Source organism: Peromyscus leucopus, chromosome 12 (assembly GCF_004664715.2).
Source record: "Peromyscus leucopus breed LL Stock chromosome 12, UCI_PerLeu_2.1, whole genome shotgun sequence".
NCBI classification, from domain to species: Eukaryota; Metazoa; Chordata; class Mammalia; order Rodentia; family Cricetidae; genus Peromyscus; species Peromyscus leucopus.
The window spans coordinates 79,179,059-79,197,741 of NC_051073.1; the positions used below are offsets into that span (position 1 = coordinate 79,179,059).

Here is an 18,683-nt window from a genome sequence, read left to right on the forward strand (position 1 = left end):
GGCTACAGAGCGTTGCTTGGTCCCAGGAGGCTTTGAAGAAGACTAAGTCCCTTGGCTGAACCCAGGGACATGGTCATAGTCTTCAGAGGTGAATTGGCAAGTATGCTTATGGCACATGTGTTGGGGTGCAGGGATGAGGGGGTGTGGATGGGCAGATCAGAAGCTAGCATGGAAATCCTTTCTGAGGGTGGTGGGAGGTAACCTAGGTGTAGCTGTGAACACTGGGAGATGACAGATGGAACAGCAGACAGTGAGGTCACGGTAGGCTGGGTGTGGTGGGGGACGCAGGAAGAACAGGAACTCACTGGACCCCAGCTCTCCAGGGTAAATTGGCATTGGTGTCTTCCCAAGGTAGAGACATAGGTGAGGGCAGGGTTGAGATGAGTCTAAATGTTCTCATTTTTATGTATTAAACCCTTAGACCTCCATGAGGTTGCCCAGAGTGAGGTGAAGAAAAAGGGGCCACAACAGCAAGTTGAGGACTGCTTGGGACATGGTGTCCGCAAGGCAAGCGGCACATGGCAGCCAGTGGTGCCAGATGCAGGCCACACCCCTGTGGAATACCAGTGGCTGCCTCCCTTGCCTATAGGGTTCAGACATGCTGCCAATTTTGCTTTGCCAAGGTCAGCTTCCAGCTCTAACTGAGGGCATCTCCTCTGAAACTGATTGAGACTGGGAGAGAATGGGATGCAGCCGAAGCTATGCAGGGCTGTGGGACATTCTTGGGGTAACTAGTGGAGTCCCCTACTTCTGGGCTGAGAATGGTGGTGTGGAGCAACTAAGGGCATAGTTGAGAACTGGGTGCCGCTGGACATGGAGGGACATGTGCCTTGATGGGCACAACTGAAACACCAGCTGCCAAGCAATTTGGGGAGCCCAAAAGGTCCTATGGGGGTCGACCTGCCTTCCGTAGTCTTTCCCCGGCCCCCACAGGCAGGCTTGTGCAGCCAGAAGCCCTGGGGTAGGTGATGAATCGCCTGCCTAGACCCTGAGCTCCTTCCTGAGCAGCCGGTGCAAGCCCTCCGGTGCCAGAGAGGGCCCTGGCTCCCGGCCCTTCCTCCGCAGGCAGTCCTGTCCATCTCTGCACTGCTCGGCTCCCCTCCAGAAGTTGTGTCTTCCTCACTTAGCTATCTTCCCTGGCCTCTCTCTGCCCCTCTTAAATCCTCCCAACCAGCCTCTGGCTGCTGCTGCTAACTCAACCATGGCCTGAGGATACAGTCTGGGCTGGGGGGCATGGGAATGGATTTCCTTATGAATGAGGATTTGCAGTCTAATAGGAAGCCAAGGGGAGCCCAGGACCAGGGTCTGCACCAATATAGTGATTTATTGCTTCTTTAGCCATGTTGAGTTACCAAGTTCAAAGGCGGGAGAAGAAAGTGACGAAAATAGCAGCTCATCCGGGACTGTCTTCCTTCTCTCTCTCATCCCTTGACTTCTAGGCTCAGGCTTCAAGCCATGAGCTCTGCCTCATTCCCTGCTGGCCCCCTGGGCTGCAAGAGGCTCACTAGGTATGTGTCTCTGGAGGCTGTTGGGGGTGCCCTTCCTCTGTCTCCCTGTTCAGTTCACTGTTAAGGCCCAGGGTCTCTGACTGCTTGGTCACTTGCACAACATCTTCCTGGAGTTTTGTCTCAGGTTGGGCCTCGGGCCGTGCCTCTTCCCTAGGCTCCAACTTGGTGGCAGACTTCTTATCGGCACCAGTGGGTTCAGGGGTCCATGGGGGCTCAGTGGCCCGGGAGCTTTCTCCCTCTTTGTTGATGGCTGCAGAGGACAGACCTCGTGCCTTGGGCTGCACCCAGCAGTGGCTGAGGATCTCATCAATGTGCAGCCGCCGGTTGACATCTGGCTGTAACATTCGGTAGATGAGGTCCTTGCACTCACCAGTCAGGTGTTTGGAGCGTGGAAAGTTGACGCGGTGCTCTTTCTGGATGCGTAGCATCTTTTTGATGTTGGAGTCGTCATAGGGCATGGAGCCACAGACCATGATGTAGAGGATCACACCCAGGCTCCAGATGTCATACACCTTGGGCTGGTAGGGGATGCCCTGCAGAACCTCGGGGGCCGCATAAGCCGCTGACCCACAGAAGGTCTTGCTTAATGTCAGTCGACCACTATCATCCCGCAGGCAGCGCTTGGAGAAGCCGAAGTCAGACAGCTTGATGTTGAAGTCCTTGTCAAGCAGAAGGTTCTCGCACTTGAGGTCTCGGTGGACAACATCCAGATCATGGCAGTACTTGATGGCCGAGGAGAGCTGGTGGAACTTCTTACGAGCATCATCCTCTTGCAGGGCTCCTCTGGTTTTGATGAATTCAAGGAGGTCGCCCTGGACCCCAAGCTCCATGACAATGTAGACCTTGCCATCTGATGTCTCAAAGATCTCATAGGTCTTGACAATGGAGCGGTGGTTTAGCATGGCCAGGATCTCAATCTCCCGAGGAAGGAATTTCTCCAGGAAGTCCGTGGGGGCTTTCTTGCGATCGATGATCTTGACCGCCACGTTGAACTTGAGGCGCTCAGAGTAAGCGGATTTGACTTTGGCATAGGAGCCCTCTCCCAAGTTTATCCCCATGATGTAGCCTCGTCGCTTGAGGACGGCAGCGTCATCCATGGTGCCGGGAGTGCCCAGTGCCTCTGAGGCTGCCCTCTACATCCCTGCCAGACATGGGCCAGCAGCGTCCTCATTTACACTGTGGACAGAGAGTCCTCTGAGCTGGCCAGGCCCGCTGTCCCTGCCTCCTAAGAGGCCAAGAGTCTAGCATGGAACATTCAGCACTGTCTCCGGGGGTGACTTCAGTGGGTGAAGTCACAAAGGAGTAGTGCCCTGGGGGAAATGAGGCTATTACCTGAGCCACGTGAACTTGGAACCTAGAAGGTCTGCCAGTGTACTGGAGCAGACTAAAAGTGAACAAAATGGCTTCACGTTTGGCTCCACCTCAGGTAAGAGAGGCTTATGGGACACAAAGGTCTGCCCGTGTTTCTAAACCTAAAACCTGAACTGCTGTATAGCAGCATGACTCACTATTGCAAACCAGGTCAGTTCTGGGGATCCAGGGTGGGTGGTCCTATCAGCCAAGGGTCCCAGCAGGAAACAGAAGATAGACTCAGTTGAGGATAATCAGAAGGAATCTCGATAAAGGGGTGCATCACAAAGGTGGGAGCAAAATGTAGGGAACCCTGTAGGTAATGCAGTTCCCTAAGGCAGGGGAAGGGAATGGAGAGGGCCACCCCTCCGCAGGCCAGTGATAAGGAAGCCATTCGTGACCCCCACCCCTCAGCTCTTGATCCCTGTCTCCACAGGCAACCCTCAATGGCACAGAGCAGGGCTGAGAAGGGTGAGGGTTCATCTTTACTCAGGCCCTTTGCCTCCTCTGGCTAACTCTGTGTTTCACTGTGGGGTTCAGCTGGACTTTTCACTTCTTGTCCTGCTCTTTTCTCACCCAAACCTCTCCTGGTCTCCTAACAGTGGTGCTGCAGGTGGCCAATTGGCAGGGATTCTGCACTTGGCTGCGAGTTCCCTCCTAAGGACCTGCCCAGCTCATGGCTGGCTGGGCTCCCGGGCAGATTTGGAGTGGGGGTTGGTGTAGGGGCAGAAGGCTGGGCCTGGATCTTGTACTGAGTGCTGGGAATGTGCCACCAGGACTGTGCAAGTCCCAAGGGCAGGGCTGGATAGGTATCTTTGCCTCGGCCAGCAAGGGCTCTCCCTCTGTTGTGACAAGACCTGTATCCAACATCTGCCCTGGGGCCAGGACCTATGGAAGTTGGAATATCTGATGGTTTGACCTAGTCTTGGGTTTGAACTTGCCTTTATCCACCTCTAAGGAGTTAGCGTCTGTCACTCACATGGCTCCAGGTATCACAGATTGGAATCCTGGGACTTGGTGGAGGGCACTAAAGTGAGTTAGGTATACGCCCTTCCCCAGAGCTGGGCCTGTGCACAGGTGGTGATCCTTCCCCCGGAGCAGACTGCTTTACCATCTGCGGTCTCTCACTTTCATGCTGTTCATGAGGGGAGGTGTGAGGTCAGCACGTGGAGCCTTGTTTCCACACTTTAGCCTCGTCTCTGCCTGGCCTTTCTCCTTCATGGTATAGGTAGGACCTCCCCGAGATCTGGTCCAGAGGATCTGGGCTTGTCTGTTATTCTCTCTGACATCCCTTAGGCCATTTGCTCCTCTGTTGAAACCGTTTTGTGTTCCTTCCCCATTCTCAGAGCCTGCCAGCCCTCTAGATTTCTTCACTTTTATCACAGAGGTTCGGCCTTTAGAAGACTGCTTTAGGGTGTATGTTGGGCACTGGGACAGACCGGGGCCTCCAGGAGTGAAGATCATTCAGGTCCTACGCTGCCTCCTCACTTCTCTAATCCCAGGTTCCCACTCTTACCCCCTCCAGACCCGGGTCCCGTACACTGCTGGTCCTCGTGATCCTAACCAGCACTAGGGACCCCTTTGGCCACCTCGCCGCCAAGGCTCAGTCCCCCGAGCCCCGCCTCTCGGCTCAGCCAATGGCACGCCTCATTTCCTATCGGCCCGCCCCAGACCCCGCCCACTGCCGCCCAGCCCCTTGGCCCGGCCTCTTTCCGGCCCTCCTGCTCAGGCCCCGCCCCTCGTCCGGAGCGTGCCCGTCCGGCCTTCCCTCCGCCCCCCAGCGCCCGGCTCGGCGTTCATTGGCTAGTGCGTGCTGGGGGCGGGGTCGCGCGGGCCCGAGCAGGACGGCCGCCATCTTGCGCGAGCCGGAATCGCGTCCCGCTGCTGCGGCCTGGAGTGCGCGCGAGTCGGCGGCGTCCCGGTGCAGCTGCCCCGCGTCGCCGCGGCCCAGCCGGACCCCTCGCCCGCCACCTCTCTGTCCCCGGCCGGAGTCCGGCCTCACGCCCTCCTCCGGGCCAGGTCCGGCCTCCCCGCGGGGTCACGCCGCTGCCCCGGGGACGATGAACGGAGGATAAATGGTGCCCAAGGCAGACAGCGGTGCCTTCCTGCTGCTCTTCCTGCTGGTTCTCACCGTCACCGAGCCGCTGCGGCCAGGTGCGCGGCGCCGGGGGTGGGGGCGCGGCCGGGGGTGGGGCCGGGGACGTCCTTCCACCCGCGGCCGCTGCGCCTCGGCAGGGCACCGGCGAGGCCTGGCCGCGGGCGGGCCTCTCGGCCCCTGCCCGGGCACAAGTTGGAGTGTCCCTGGGTTCGGAGCCTCGAGGTGTCGCCTTCGGACCCACGCCTGTCGAGCACCGCGTGCTCTGGGAGCCGCTGGCCCGGAGCTTCTGCTGGGCTGAGTGGAGATCTGGGGGCCGAGAGCAGCTTGTGGAGGCACCTGGTGTCCCAACTGTCCGCCCAACCGTGGCTTTGTGCCAGAGTTTCAGTTCTGGACAGCGATGGCTGGTGGCTTTGTCGCCTCTTAATGAAACGCTGCATCACACAAGTCTAGCCCGGCCCCACGGAGGTTCTGGGAGTAAACCAAACCCCGTGTGCAGGGGACAGAGTCCTCTCAGTGGTGCCCAGCACTTACTGCTGTGTGTGTGATATGATTAAATACTTTAGGTTCTCTCCTGGAGTTTTGCGTGTGGTGGAGAAACTCAGGTCACTTTTTTTTTTTTTTTCTTTTGGTCTATGTCGATATTCGGGAACTGCACCAAGAAAACCTAACTGCTCCCCACTCTCCAAAGCAGGGTTGATTTACCTATCCATCAGGCACAAGAGTGCCCATACAACCTCATTGTTACTTTAGGGAATCTGCCAGAAGTTTTAGAAATAGGGGTGTCTGTGAACTTTTGGGTGAAAAGAGGTGCTTTAATAAATGTATTCTGTGTCGGTAGAACTTAGCTCTGTACCGGTGCAGCGGCAAGTAGAGTTCTTTCTGTTTTTCGTGGAGGATGGTTCCCATGAAGGAATGCCCAAGGCAAGTCTTCTGTGGGTGACATCATGGCTGGGTGTCAGCAGGTGGGTGCACCCGCAGCAGTGTCCTAGCCTGTAACATTGCAATGCTTGGCGTTGTGCCTTTGTCGCATGTGGAGATGTCTGCCTGAGCCCCCGTGACCAAGACCCCAGGCCAACACTCAGCTGAAGAGAGTGCTTCCCTGTTCTCCGTGAGTGGAACTCAGTTCAGCCTGCTGCTCTGCATAGTGAACTGACTAAAGCAGCCTACTGGATATGGTGCTTTGGCCGGGTAATGGGTTTGTGGTTCTTGTGATTGAAATCTTGGTAAACACGCATACATCTGTATAGAGTGAATTGCCATCCCTTTCTGTGTCCGGGGTCCCGGATTTGCAGATGAGGTCTCTAGGCCTGAAAATGGAGCCCTGCCTGCCCTCCTGCCTTGTGCCTCTTGTTCCAGGGCCAGCATCTGCCTAGATCACAGAGGCGACCGATGTCCCTAACCTTTTTTTCCATGCCAGTCTGTTCACATAGCCTGCCAGCTGGCTGAGTGCAGTTGATAAAGGATATGTGAGTTCTTGCTGCCTGCCCATCACTAGATAAAATTAAATGCAGAGAAGAAGGCCGTCTCTTGAGAAGTATGAAGAAGAGAGCAAATGTGAATTCTTCAGTGTATTCCTGTATGTTGAGCATCCCTGAGTGTGGGAACCCAGAGCAGATGACAGAGGCCATCCATCCATTGGTACATGTGCAGCAAGCGAGGGTCTCACTGGAGCCCCCTTGCAGTCTGAAGGGGACATGTAGTGTAGAGGCTCCAATAGAGGGGGTACTATGATCTGGAATCTATGGCTTTCTGGGCTGGAACTTGGCAGCAGCCCTCAGTGCTGTCTTGTTGTCCAGTAAAACCCCGAGAGCTCTAATGTACCCTGTGTCTCTGTACACGTTCCTCCTGTCTGTCCTGGGGGTGCTGGGCAGAGTCTTTGCTGGTTTTGCAAGAGGAAGGTCCTTTTGTGGTCTCGATTGGCTTGCTTTCTGTCAAGGTCCTAGGTCTGATCCATACACGGGTGTGAGGAGGATCTAGTTCTCTTAGGAGGGAGGCAGAGGGTTGTCTTCTTGTTCCTGCCCAGCGTTATTTGTGAGGAAGAGCCAGGGCATTGTGGGTTTCTGTAGTACAGCAGGCGAGGCCTTTCAGAGATAGGTGGGGAGGCAGTGTGTGGAGCAGGGCTTCACTTGTCAAAACTTCTTTTTCTACTTGGTTTTTATAGTGCTGACTAGTGAATTAGGGCCTTGTGCATGCTAGGCAAGAACTCTGTCACTGAGCTACACCTGCAGCCCCCATATTTCTTTTAAAATGATCTTGGTTGTTTGAAGATGTTACATGTCAGATACTGTTGTAGCATTAATGTTTGTGTTAACTTTCAGTGGTTTCTGGAACTGTTACTAGCCCACTTTTATAGAGAGAAACTAAAATAGAGAACTCTCATAAAGCTGTACCCAGGTGAAATGTTACCCTAGGAGCCTGGCTGCTTTGGTCATTATGCACCTTTGTTTGGATCCTTGTCCATCCTGGCTTTTGTGTCCAGTTTGCACCGCAGAAAGACCTCATGTTACGCTGTTAATTGGTTGGTTTTTCTCGACAAGGTTTCTCTGTGTAGCCCTGACTCTCCTGGAATGTACTCTGTAGACCAGGCTGACCTCAAACTCAGAGAAAGATCTGTCTGCCTCTGCCTCCTCAGTGCTGGGATTAAAGGCATGTGCTACCACACCTGGTTTATAAATTGATTTTTTTTTTTAACTCTAGATGTGAAACTTCTGGCTGCCTTTGTCTTCTGATGGGTCTCAGAGGTCCTTTAGGTGATGGTACCAAACTTCTTGCCATCTTAGTACTCTGCTCCGATTATTCCCCTTTTTTGTGGTTGGCCAATGTATTAAGGCCTCTCAATTTGGGGGAAAGAGGGGTTTGGACCTTTGAAGTAGCTGTGACAAGAAGCGGGGGTGGTACAGGGGGCAGGAGGGCTATGAGAGCCACTGCTGGCTTTTTTCCCCCCACTGTAAGGAGTGCAGCATTAACTGCTCACCCTAACGCTGTTGAAGCTCTCATTGGGAAAGAACATCATGCCATAGTTTCAGCCGTAGCTTTCTCCAGTGTCTCTTGCCTCCCCAGCAGGGCCACATCCCTTCCTGCCTGGCAGGCCCCATAAGAAGCTTGGGCCCCTTGGGAGGTAGCAGGATGGGTAGTTGTCTTCCTTGTATTCCAGCTGTGCTGCTTCCAGCTGTGAGTGACCTTAAGTCACTTGCCTCTCCTTGCTAGCTTTGCAGCTGGAATGGAAGCTTGGGTGAGCTGGCTCCTAGTTCAGGGTTGTTTAACCTGTGGAGTCCAGCGTACCCGGTGGGGCAGGGTTGTTTAACCTGTGGAGTCCAGCGTACCCGGTGGGGCAGGGTTGTTTAACCTGTGGAGTCCAGTGTACCCGGTGGGGCAGGGTTGTTTAACCTGTGGAGTCCAGCGTACCCGGTGGAACAGGGTTGTTTAACCTGTGGAGTCCAGCGTACCCGGTGGGGCAGGGTTGTTTAACCTGTGACCTGTGGAGTCCAGTGTACCCGGTGGGGCAGGGTTGTTTAACCTGTGGAGTCCAGCGTACCCGGTGGGGCAGGGTTGTTTAACCTGTGACCTGTGGAGTCCAGCGTACCCGGTGGGGCAGGGTTGTTTAACCTGTGGAGTCCAGCGTACCCGGTGGGGCAGGGTTGTTTAACCTGTGACCTGTGGAGTCCAGCGTACCCGGTGGGGCAGGGTTGTTTAACCTGTGACCTGTGGAGTCCAGCGTACCCGGTGGGGCAGGGTTGTTTAACCTGTGACCTGTGGAGTCCAGCGTACCCGGTGGGGCAGGGTTGTTTAACCTGTGACCTGTGGAGTCCAGTGTACCCGGTGGGGCAGGGTTGTTTAACCTGTGACCTGTGGAGTCCAGCGTACCCGGTGGGGTAGGGTTGTTTAACCTGTGACCTGTGGAGTCCAGCGTACCCGGTGGGGCAGGGTTGTTTAACCTGTGACCTGTGGAGTCCAGTGTACCCGGTGGGGCAGGGTTGTTTAACCTGTGGAGTCCAGTGTACCCGATGGGGCAGGGTTGTTTAACCTGTGGAGTCCAGTGTACCCGGTGGGGCAGGGTTGTTTAACCTGTGGAGTCCAGCGTACCCGGTGGAGTAGTGCAGGGCCTGGCCAATAACGAGTGAAAGGGACAGAAGCTCAGACACAGCTAGATAGTTGAAGCTCTCTGGCCTTGACAAGTGTGTGTGTGTGTGTGTGTGTGTGTGTGTGTGTGTGTGTGTGTGTGCACGTGTCCGAAGTTTCATGTGTTTTCCTCTAGAGCCTAGTCCCATCATGACACTTTGTAGTAGCACATGTGACTTCTGAGTTAACAGTTTCATTTCTGATTGGAGAAATAGTGCTTTCCAACTTGACTAGCTAGTGGACTGCCCTTCATTTGAAGAGGAAATCTTTTAGTGCTAGGCATGGTGGTGCACAGCCCTTGGGGTGGAGGCAGGAGGACCAGGAGAGCAAAACCAGCTGGGCTCCCTGAGACCCTGAAAAAAAGAATGAAAGAGAAAATCATTTCAAAATCATGGAAAAGTTATGAAAACAGCAAAGCCCTGTATATCCTTATGTCATAGCAACATTCTGAAACACGTAAGTGCCCCACTTCCCTGCTGGGGAACTTACTTCGGAATAAGTTGCATCCTTGTGTCGTGGCCCTTTACCCTGATCTCATGGACCATTTCAGGGAACAGAAGGTGGCTTCTGTTTAGCACAACCTTGCTCTGCTCACTCGCACCTGCTTTGTGCCATGTCAAGTACATAGGCCCCCAAGGTGCAGGAAGCCTGGGGTTAAAGTTGACATGGTGGGGCAAGTAGGCATCAGCGTGTGAGTGAGTGCATGCTCTCTGGAGTGCTTATTCCAGTGAGTGCCTCTGGATAGACACGAAGATGTGCTGAAGATAGGTTTTGCCTTTTCTGTTGTCTTCCCTGGCCTAGTTCATAGATCCTTTCCTCTTAGCAGTGGTGAGAGGTGGTCTGGATACCACGTAGTGTCCTACGGTGAGGGCAGATCCTCTATCTGCAGGTGGGCTCTCGTAGCCATAGCAAGGGATCCAGCTGTATGTCCTGTCTTCTTGGATGACAGTGATCCAGTAGTTGATTTTTTTTCCCTGCTGGGATGAACCTTTGACTGTTGGAGAGTTCTTTTGCCTCCTCTGGACCTTCGGTAGGTTTTTGATTCTGAAATGTTGATGCCTATATTTGGGACCCAGGAAAGAGCCCGTGACTAAGCCTATGTCTTCTTGGCGTACAGCTCTGTCCTCTGTCCATCGCCTGTGTTTATGTGTGCTGAGGACATCGTGACCTTTGGTTTTCCTCCCAGCCTGCAGAACAGATTGGTAACCTGCAAAGCCCAGTTTGGAGTCCCAGACAACCGAACAGAGTGATGCCTGGGTTTAGAGTGTGGCTATCTGTGACAGCTGTGGTTTTGTTTCTGGTTTGACTTACCAGCTGTCTTGGAAAGTTTAGTGGAAGCTGGTCACATTTTGTCACGGCAGGCCTTGGTAGGACTAGCCCAGGCTGGAGGTAAACGGCTTGGAGGCCTGCGGTCGTGGTGCGGTGGCTGTGGACATAGACGTCTTTGTACTTCGGTGTAGAGGAGAGAAGTGAAGCTGTGACTTTACGGAGCTGTCGGTCAGAAGAGGATTAGACGTTGAAGTTAGAGTTTGCTTTCTGTTGCTGTGGTAAATACCACAGCCATCGCAGCTTGGGCAAGAAAGAGTTTATTCCTTTTAGTCCATCATGAAGGGAAGTCAGGGCAGGAACCTGGAGGCAGGAGCTAACTTGCTCCCCCAACTTTCTTATAACCTAGACCCACCTGCCTTAGGGATGGCACTGCTCACAGTGTGCTGGTCTCTCCTGCATCAATTAGCAATCAAGAAAATGCCCTACAGACCTGCTCACAGGCCAGTTTGATGGAGGAAATTCCCTGGTGTGCCAAGTTAATGAAACTATGACAAGTTATACAAAGGCCCTTTTCTCATCCAGTCAATGGCAGGTGATGTAGTGATTCAAGGCCATGTACCCTGAAGCCACATTGCTGGGGTCAAGGTTGTACATAGTGCTTTTGTGTTCTCTCTCTCTTTCCTCTCGACTACTTTTGTGACTCAACTTCCTCCCTTTGAATATAAACATCATAATATGGCTTCAAAGAGATGTAAGGATTAAAATGGGTAAGGAAATATTCCAAAAAGTGTCTGATATAAAGCAAGTGCTTTAGACAGATTATCTCCTGGTGTTTTCACAGGCAGATTTTTTTTTTAAAGATTTATTTATTTATTATGTACACAGTGTTGTTTGTATGTATGTCTGCACACCAGAAGAGGGCACCAGATCTCATTATAGATGGTTGTGAGCCACCATATGGTTACTGGGAATTGAACTCAGGACCTCTGGAAGAGCAGCCAGTGCTCTTAACATCTGAGCCATCTCTCCAGCCCGCACAGGCAGATTTGAAGGAGTCTAGAGAACCCTGAAGTCCCTGAGCCTGATGGTATACACGTGTGTGCAGGTCAGCAGGGCCTCCCCCAGGAGGCACCAGAACTCAGGGTAGTGGTTTTAAACCATGCCACACACAGCATCTTCTGCAGGATTTTCTGCAGTAGCTGTCACACTTTTTGTTTTCAAGTTGTATTTGTATTATATTATGTTTTTACATTTATTTTCATTATTTTTGAGAATTTCATGCATGAATACTGTTTATATCATTTCTACCCCACTCTCTTCCCTCAATTCCTGTGTCCCCACTTCAGATTCATGACCCCCTTTTCTTTATTACTGTTTCATATATTACATATGCACGTGTATACATAAATACAACCTTCCGGGTACATTTAGTGTTGCCTCCTATGTATGTGTATAGGTATATGCCTCAGTCTGACTGCTTGGGATTGAATAACCTCTCGGGGGGTTCTTCCCCTAGAAAAGAAGAATGATTTTCTTTCTCTTAGCTTCTTTGCCTGTAGCTCTTCCTCTAGGTATGGGGCCTTGTGAAACTTCCCTCATACACATCTGATGTCACTTGGTATTGTCTTTGTGCAGATCTTGTTTGAGCAACCATATTGTGAAGATTTCATGGGTACAGCTCCCTGTCATAGAAGATGTGAACATCCTGGTCCTCTGCTGCTTAAAGTCTTTTTTGCCTCCTTTCCATTAGGGTCCATACCTCTTGTTTTTGTTTTTGTTTTTTTTAAGATTCATTTATTTACTACATATACAGTATTCTGTTTGCAGGCCAGAAGAGGGAGCCAGATCTCATTACAGATGGTTGTGAGTCACCATGTGGTTGCTGGGAATTGAACTCAGGACCTCTGGAAGAACAGTCAGTGTTCTTAACCGCTGAGCCATCTCTCCAGCCCAGGTCCATACCTCTTTTGCAGCATTCCCTGAGCCTTAACTGTAGGAGTTGTGTATCAGATAGGGATGGACCCTCCCCCCCCCCCCCAGCCTTGGACCACTTGTCTGCATTTTGACCAGTTGTGGTTTTCTGTGATTGTGCTGTGAAAAGAAGCTGCTTTGAGGAGGGCTGAGAACTTCTCTGTGGACATAAGGATAGGTATTTAGAATGCAGTTGGGAATTATACTGGTTTAGGAAAGTGGCAGTAGATGGTTCATCTTTAGCAGTGGTTTTCAACCTGTGGGTCATGACCCCATAGGGTCACATCAGAGATCCTGCATATCAGATATTTACATTGTGATTCACAACAGTAGCAAAATTGCAGTTATGAAGTAACAACAAAATAATTCTATGGTGGGGGTCGGCGCAACAGGAGACCTGTTAAAGGGTCGTGGCATGAGGAAGGCTGAGACCTACTATTCTTCAGGGTCCATGAACTCGCCTGCTGTGGGTAGTTGCCCTGGGTAGTAAGCTCAGTTTATAGAACTAGGCATCAATTCCTTCAGTCCAGCTAAACAGCCTTTGGTTACCTCCAGGATGCAAGTGCCACCACTATTGCACCCTTGGGACTCACTTGCCATGCTGGTCACTCCTGTGTCCCACAGGCTTCGCAGCTGGGTAGGTCTGTTGACTGCTTTTCTCCCTTGGCAGCTTGCCTAGCTCCTTTGAATAGTGTGGTGCTAGTCCCCAGGGAGGAGGCTGCCAGGTCAGTTCCAGCTCCGTCTCTCTACTGCATGGGTCCAGAATGTATGGTGTCTTCAGCAGTTGGGTCTTACCTTCAAGTTCGGGGGGGGGGGGGTAGCCAAGAGCAACAGCAGTAGCCTGAGTTGTTTTAGAAGTCTCTTCAACTCCCCTGACCAACAGTACCATGCCTGGTACTAAGGTTTTTGCTAGTCTGTGGCTCTTGGGAGAAGCATTATCCCTCTAAGTAGTATAAACTCATTTGATTTATAGAATATACACACACATATTATTTTTAAGTAAGCACGATAGATAGATAGATAGATAGATAGATAGATAGATAGAGTCTCTCTATAGCCCTGGCTGTCTTGGAACTCATGTGTAGACCAGCCTGGCCTCAAACGTACAGAGATCTATTCCTTGCCTTTGCCTCCCAGTGCTGGGATTAAAGGAGTTTGCCACTATATCTAGCTTATCCTTAGTGTTCTTTATTTCCTCCTCCCTCTCCTTCCCCAGATAAGGCCCCTCCCGTTTTTCCCATTTTCCCTTCATGGTACCTGGGTGTTACTATTCCTTTCCCACCCCCCACCCCAATCCCATCCCTTTCTTCTTTCTGTAGTTACTCCAGGTTATATACATCTACATTTAAAGATTCAAAGCTAGGATCCATAAATAAGAGGAAACAGAGCTGCTACACTCTACACAATGCCAGGATTGTTAGCAGTGACAGGCTTTACTAGTTGAAACATTCATGTGTTCTCTGTACCTGGACAGGCACAATGATTGCTCTTCCAGAGGACCTGGGTTCAATTCCCAGCATCCACATAGTAGCTCATATCTGTCTGTAACTTCAGTTCTAGGACTTATGACACCCTCACACAGGCATACATACAGACTAAATACCAAGGAACATAAAATAAAAAAACAAATTATGTATTTTTAAGAAGAAGCCCATTTATTAAAAAAAAAAAAAAAAAAGAAGGAAATCAGTTATGGAACAAATGCACAAATGAAAAAAAATTTAAAAAAATGCACAAATGGCTATTTATATTTTTACATAGAGGACAGTAGTTCCTTTAGCCAGATTGCCGTGTAGCTGCCTTGCGGGGGGGGGGGGGGGGGGGGGGATGGGGTTCTTGTAGCCGCTGTATAGGAACATGAGGTGGGTGAGGGAAGGGGCACAGCCGGCTGCCGGGCCTCATGTTTGGTGGAGCGTGCTCCCTGGGTATTAGCTGTGCTGAGAGGCAAGAAGTGAGGGCCTCTTGCCAATGTGGATCCTTCCTGGAGCTGGACTTGGGGACAGAGTTGACTCAACATGAGCTTTTCCTGGGCAGCTTGTTGTCTGTCGTCTTCAGCTATGGGGCTGCTTCCTGTTGGCAGGACAAGGTGGGTTAGCTGACTTGAGAGTGTGCCCAGGCAGATCCAGCTTGCTCTTGTTCCCTGGAGAACCTGCTTTAGGAGTTCATAGCTACTTTTTGTGTGTGGGGTGAACAGTGGGAAGGAATCGACCTTAGCTGTCATTCCTCAGGCCCCACCATCTGATGGTGTGTGTGTGTGTGTGTGTGTGTGTGTGTGTGTGTGTGTGTGTGTTTTCCTATGTGTATCTGTGTTTATGGGCACACGTGCACGTGTGTGCATTGTAGACTAGAGATCAACTCTGAGTATTCCTCAATTCATTCTCCATCTTAGGTTTTGAAGCAAGGTCTCTCGCTGTCTTTGGAGCTTGTGGATTTGGCTAGATTGGTTGGCTAGCAAGTCCCACAGATTTTCCTGTCTTCTCCTCTCTAGTGCTAGCACTAGGCACACGCTGCCACACCAGTCTTTAAATAGGTGTGGGACCAAGTCAGGCTTCAGGTTTGCACCAAAAGCTGTTTCTTAACCAGCCCCAAACTGGTTTCTGTTTTTGTTTTTGTTCTTTAACTGGCCTGGGATTTGATCCATTAGGCCAGCCAGGATTACCTGCTCTGCACTGAGGTTACCAGCCTGCACTACCAGAGCTGGTTTTATTTGTGTGTGTGTCTGTACACAGGTATCCGTGGAGACTAGAAGAGGGTGTCACTTAGATTTTAATTAGAAGCAGAAACAGGACACTCAGGACCAGCATGTTGGGGACATGCTTTGCCTCCTGCTTCCCAATTCCAAAATCCAGGGAGAGTTCTGGGTAGTTGAGGAACCACGCGCAGAGTCCTTGTTGAGACCCTTCAGTGTCTGTGGTTTCCAGGGTGCGGGCACTTTACAGCTCTTTGGCCTGGGTGGCCTGCTCAGGGCAGTCAGTGGCTTCTGCCTGTGACCTCACCACACTGTCTTTGTCATCAAAGGGACGCCTGTGTTGCATGCATTTCCAGAAGCTTGGGAGGCTTGCCTACAATTTTAACCTTGCTGTCACCTTTGGTGTGTTCTTTGTGGATTCTAAGCCATGTGGTTATATTAACTCTTAAGACATTTTCATGAAAGTAAAGGGTCATCTGGGCTGTGGTGGCGTTGGCCTTTAATCCCAGCATTTGGGAGGCAGAAGCAGGTGGATCTCTGAGAGTTCGAGGCTAGCCTGGGCTACCAAGTGAGTTCCAGAACAGCTAGGGCTACACAGAGAAACCCTTTCTCAGCGGGGAGGTGGGTTGGGGGAGACAAACAGACAAAAAGGGTCAGAAAGAGGTACTTTACTCAACACCCAGAAGAGTCAGGCAGGCTCATGAGTTCCAGGCTAGCCTAGGCTACATAGTGAGTGAGACTGTCCCTGAAAACAAGGTGAGGGCCTGGAGTTGGCTCAATTGATGAGATGCTTGCTAAGCAAGTTTGAGGACCTGCGTTTGATCCCTAGCAACCAGATGAAAGACAGGAGCAGCAGCATGGGCCTCTGAAAAGAGAAGAAAGGGGATCCTGAGTTCACTTGCCTGCTCATCTTGCTGAATTGATGAGCTTCGGGTCCATAAGAGTCCCTGTCTCAAAGGGGAAAAAGGTGAGAACAGCGGAGCAAAACACCCAACACAACACTGGTTGTGACCTTTGCGTGAGTCTTTATGCACACACACACACACACACACACACACACAGTGTTGGGGTGTGTCTAAAAAATAGTATGTGAGTGTGTGGAGCTTAGCTTTGGGAGTCAGTTCTCTCCGTCTGCCTTGTTTTGTTTTTGAGACAGGGTCTCACTGTGCAGCCTAGGAGACCTGGAACTCACTATGTAGTGGGTCTTGTGCTGGATATGTGCCTCTACCTTGTTTTTGAGGGAGGGCCTCTCTTCTAGAGTTCTTGTGTGATCCAGTTCTCCTGTCTCTGCCTCCCATCTTGCCCCTAGCATGCTGGGGTTACATATGCAGGCCTCTCTATGCAGCTGTTTTCACATGTGTTCCAGGGGCCAAGCTCCTGATATCAGGCTTGTGTCCCAAGAGTTTTGTTGTTTTATTTTTTCCTTGCTGAACCATGCCTAAGAAAGGTATTTTAAAAGGAAATAGGTCTAGTAACTAAAGGTAAAACACTGTTAAAAACAAAAAGTAACTATAAAGATGATTAGAACACAAAAATGACATAAAATTGTAGCTGAATGCTGTTACATGTTTCTCCTTCCCAGTGCAGTGTGAGGTGGGTTAGTCCTGTTTTACAGACAGACAGCCGGAGTCTAGGAGGTGGAGGACTTGTTCAAGGTTACAGAGCTCCACAGCTGCAGTTTATAAAGTCGAGCTAGCACTGGGAGTCTGGGCAGCTTGACCGTAACACTGTGCAGTGTTAGTGGGTGTCTCAGAGTTCTGTTGCTGTGAAGAGACACTATGACCGCAGCAGCTCTTAAAAAGGAAAACATTGAGTTGGAGCTGGCTTACAGTTCAGAGGTTTATAAATGCCCACTCTCATGGTGGGAGCATGGCGGCATGCAGGCAGACATAGTGCTGGAGAAGGAGCTGAGGCTTGGCCCTCTGGGTCCGAAGGCAGCAGGAAGTGACAGTGAGCCACTAGGCCTGGCTTGAGCTTCTGAAATCTCAAAGCCCGCCCCCCAGTGACACTCTTCTACTCCAACAAGGAGTTCCTACTAATAATGTCACTCCTTATGGCCTATGGGGGCCGATTTTATTCAGACCACCACAGTGGGTTTGTTTCCCTCTGTTTCTTGTCTTCTACCTTTTTACTTTGAGTCTCAGCTCCCATTTATTTTTTCCCCTAACTGTGGCCACCATCACCACAATCCTATCTTGCTGTCCTTACTGTTGTTCCCTTTTGCTACTGTGCCCAGCACTACCAGCAGGAACTGAGCACATCCCTCTCACTTGTCTTGCAGCTGTCTTGGGCCTCACTGCTAGTGTCATTGTCTCTAAGCCTCCACACCATGTTTGAGCAGCCCACACTCTGCTAAGCACTTGGGGTGCACAGCCTGGATAACCGTAAATGATAACATTCCTTTTCAGATGGAGTTTCTGGTGTGTTGAATCTTGTGCTTGATTTAAGATTCCAAAGGAGTATATGAAATGATGCTTTTAGGCTGTATTACCTTTGAACCCTCCCCAGAGATATCGGAGCTCTGTGGTGATTGAAGTGCATGATAGTGTTCAGATGTGGGGCGGGGCGGGGTGTGGTGGGGAGATGGGGTAAAGCTGCCCATTGCTGCTTGGCCTTAGATCTTTTTGCATGCCTCAGAACTCTACTCCATCTTTGCTTCAGAATTGCCTTGTTTAATATTGCCCTTAGGTGGGCCTGGAGTGTAGCTCAGACATGTAGAGCACTAACATGTATAGAGTCTAACATATATAAGACCCTGACTTCTACCCTCTACTACCAGGGAGGAGGGAAAATTTCGTTGGAGGTTAGCCTGGGCTACAAAGCCAGACACCTCAACAAAAATTTACCTATAGGACTTTAAAATCTTCCTATATTTTGCATGTGCAGGTAACTTCTCTGCCATTCCATTTGGAAAATTGATCCTCAAGAGGGATGTGGAAACCTCATCCTTTTTCTCTAAATACGGATAGTACTTAAGAAGTACTTTAGACAGTTGCTTTTTCTCTTGGACCACCAACCAGCTCCCAAATCATGATATAGAGACTTATTGTTAGTTATAAATGCTCGGTCTAGCTTAGGCTCATTTCTGGCTAGCTCTTTAACTTAAATTAACCTGTTTCTCTTTTATTTTTCTCTGTTTTTGCCCTGGGGATTTTTTATCGTCTTTCTTTCTGTATATCTTACTTTCCTGCTGTCTCTGTGTCTGTCTGTCTGGCAGCTGCCTGGCTTCTGGCCCCAATCATGTCCCTCTTTCTCCTCGTTCTCTTCTTCCCTTCTCTCTCATTCTTTTTTTTTAAAGATTTATTTATTTATTATATATACAGTGTTCTGCTTGCATGTATGTCTGCAGGCCAGAAGAGGGCACCAGATCTCATTACAGATGGTTGTGAGCCACCATGTGGTTGCTGGGAATTGAACTCAGGACCTCTGGAAGAACAGCCAGTGCTCTTAACCACTGAACCATCTCTACAGCCTCTCTCTCATTCTTTTCAAGCCTAGATTTCTCCTCCTATTCTCTCTTCCTGCCAGCCCCACCTTGTCCCCTCCTGCCTAGCTATTGACCCGATCAGCTCTTTATTAGACCAATCAGGTACCTTAGACAGGCAGGGTAAAACAAATGTAACACATCTTTACATAGTAAATATTCCACAGCATAAACAAATGTAACACATCTTCACAT

General features: G+C 50.7%; 2 protein-coding genes across 2 annotated transcripts in view; one reads left to right on the top strand and one right to left on the bottom strand.

Moving 5' to 3' along the window:
- Window positions 1–1,299: 1,299 nt before the first annotated feature.
- Window positions 1,300–4,468, bottom strand: LOC114685722 (testis-specific serine/threonine-protein kinase 1). Its single transcript, XM_028860364.2, has one exon. It carries the CDS (start codon window positions 2,603–2,605, stop codon window positions 1,505–1,507), a length of 1,101 nt encoding a protein of 366 aa, XP_028716197.1. The 5' UTR covers window positions 2,606–4,468; the 3' UTR covers window positions 1,300–1,504.
- Window positions 4,469–4,696: 228 nt separating this feature from the next.
- Window positions 4,697–18,683, top strand: part of LOC114685732 (integral membrane protein DGCR2/IDD-like) — a 70,982-nt gene continuing 56,995 nt past the window's right edge. Inside the window, 1 exon segment of the mRNA XM_028860371.2 lies at window positions 4,697–5,012. Coding sequence (XP_028716204.1) covers window positions 4,934–5,012 — 79 coding nt within the window. The 5' untranslated portion in view covers window positions 4,697–4,933.

Coding starts and splice junctions, on each gene's coding strand:
- LOC114685722 (XM_028860364.2), bottom strand. CDS start 2,605: ATGGATGACGCTGCCGTCCTCAAGCGACGAGGCTACATCATGGGGATA.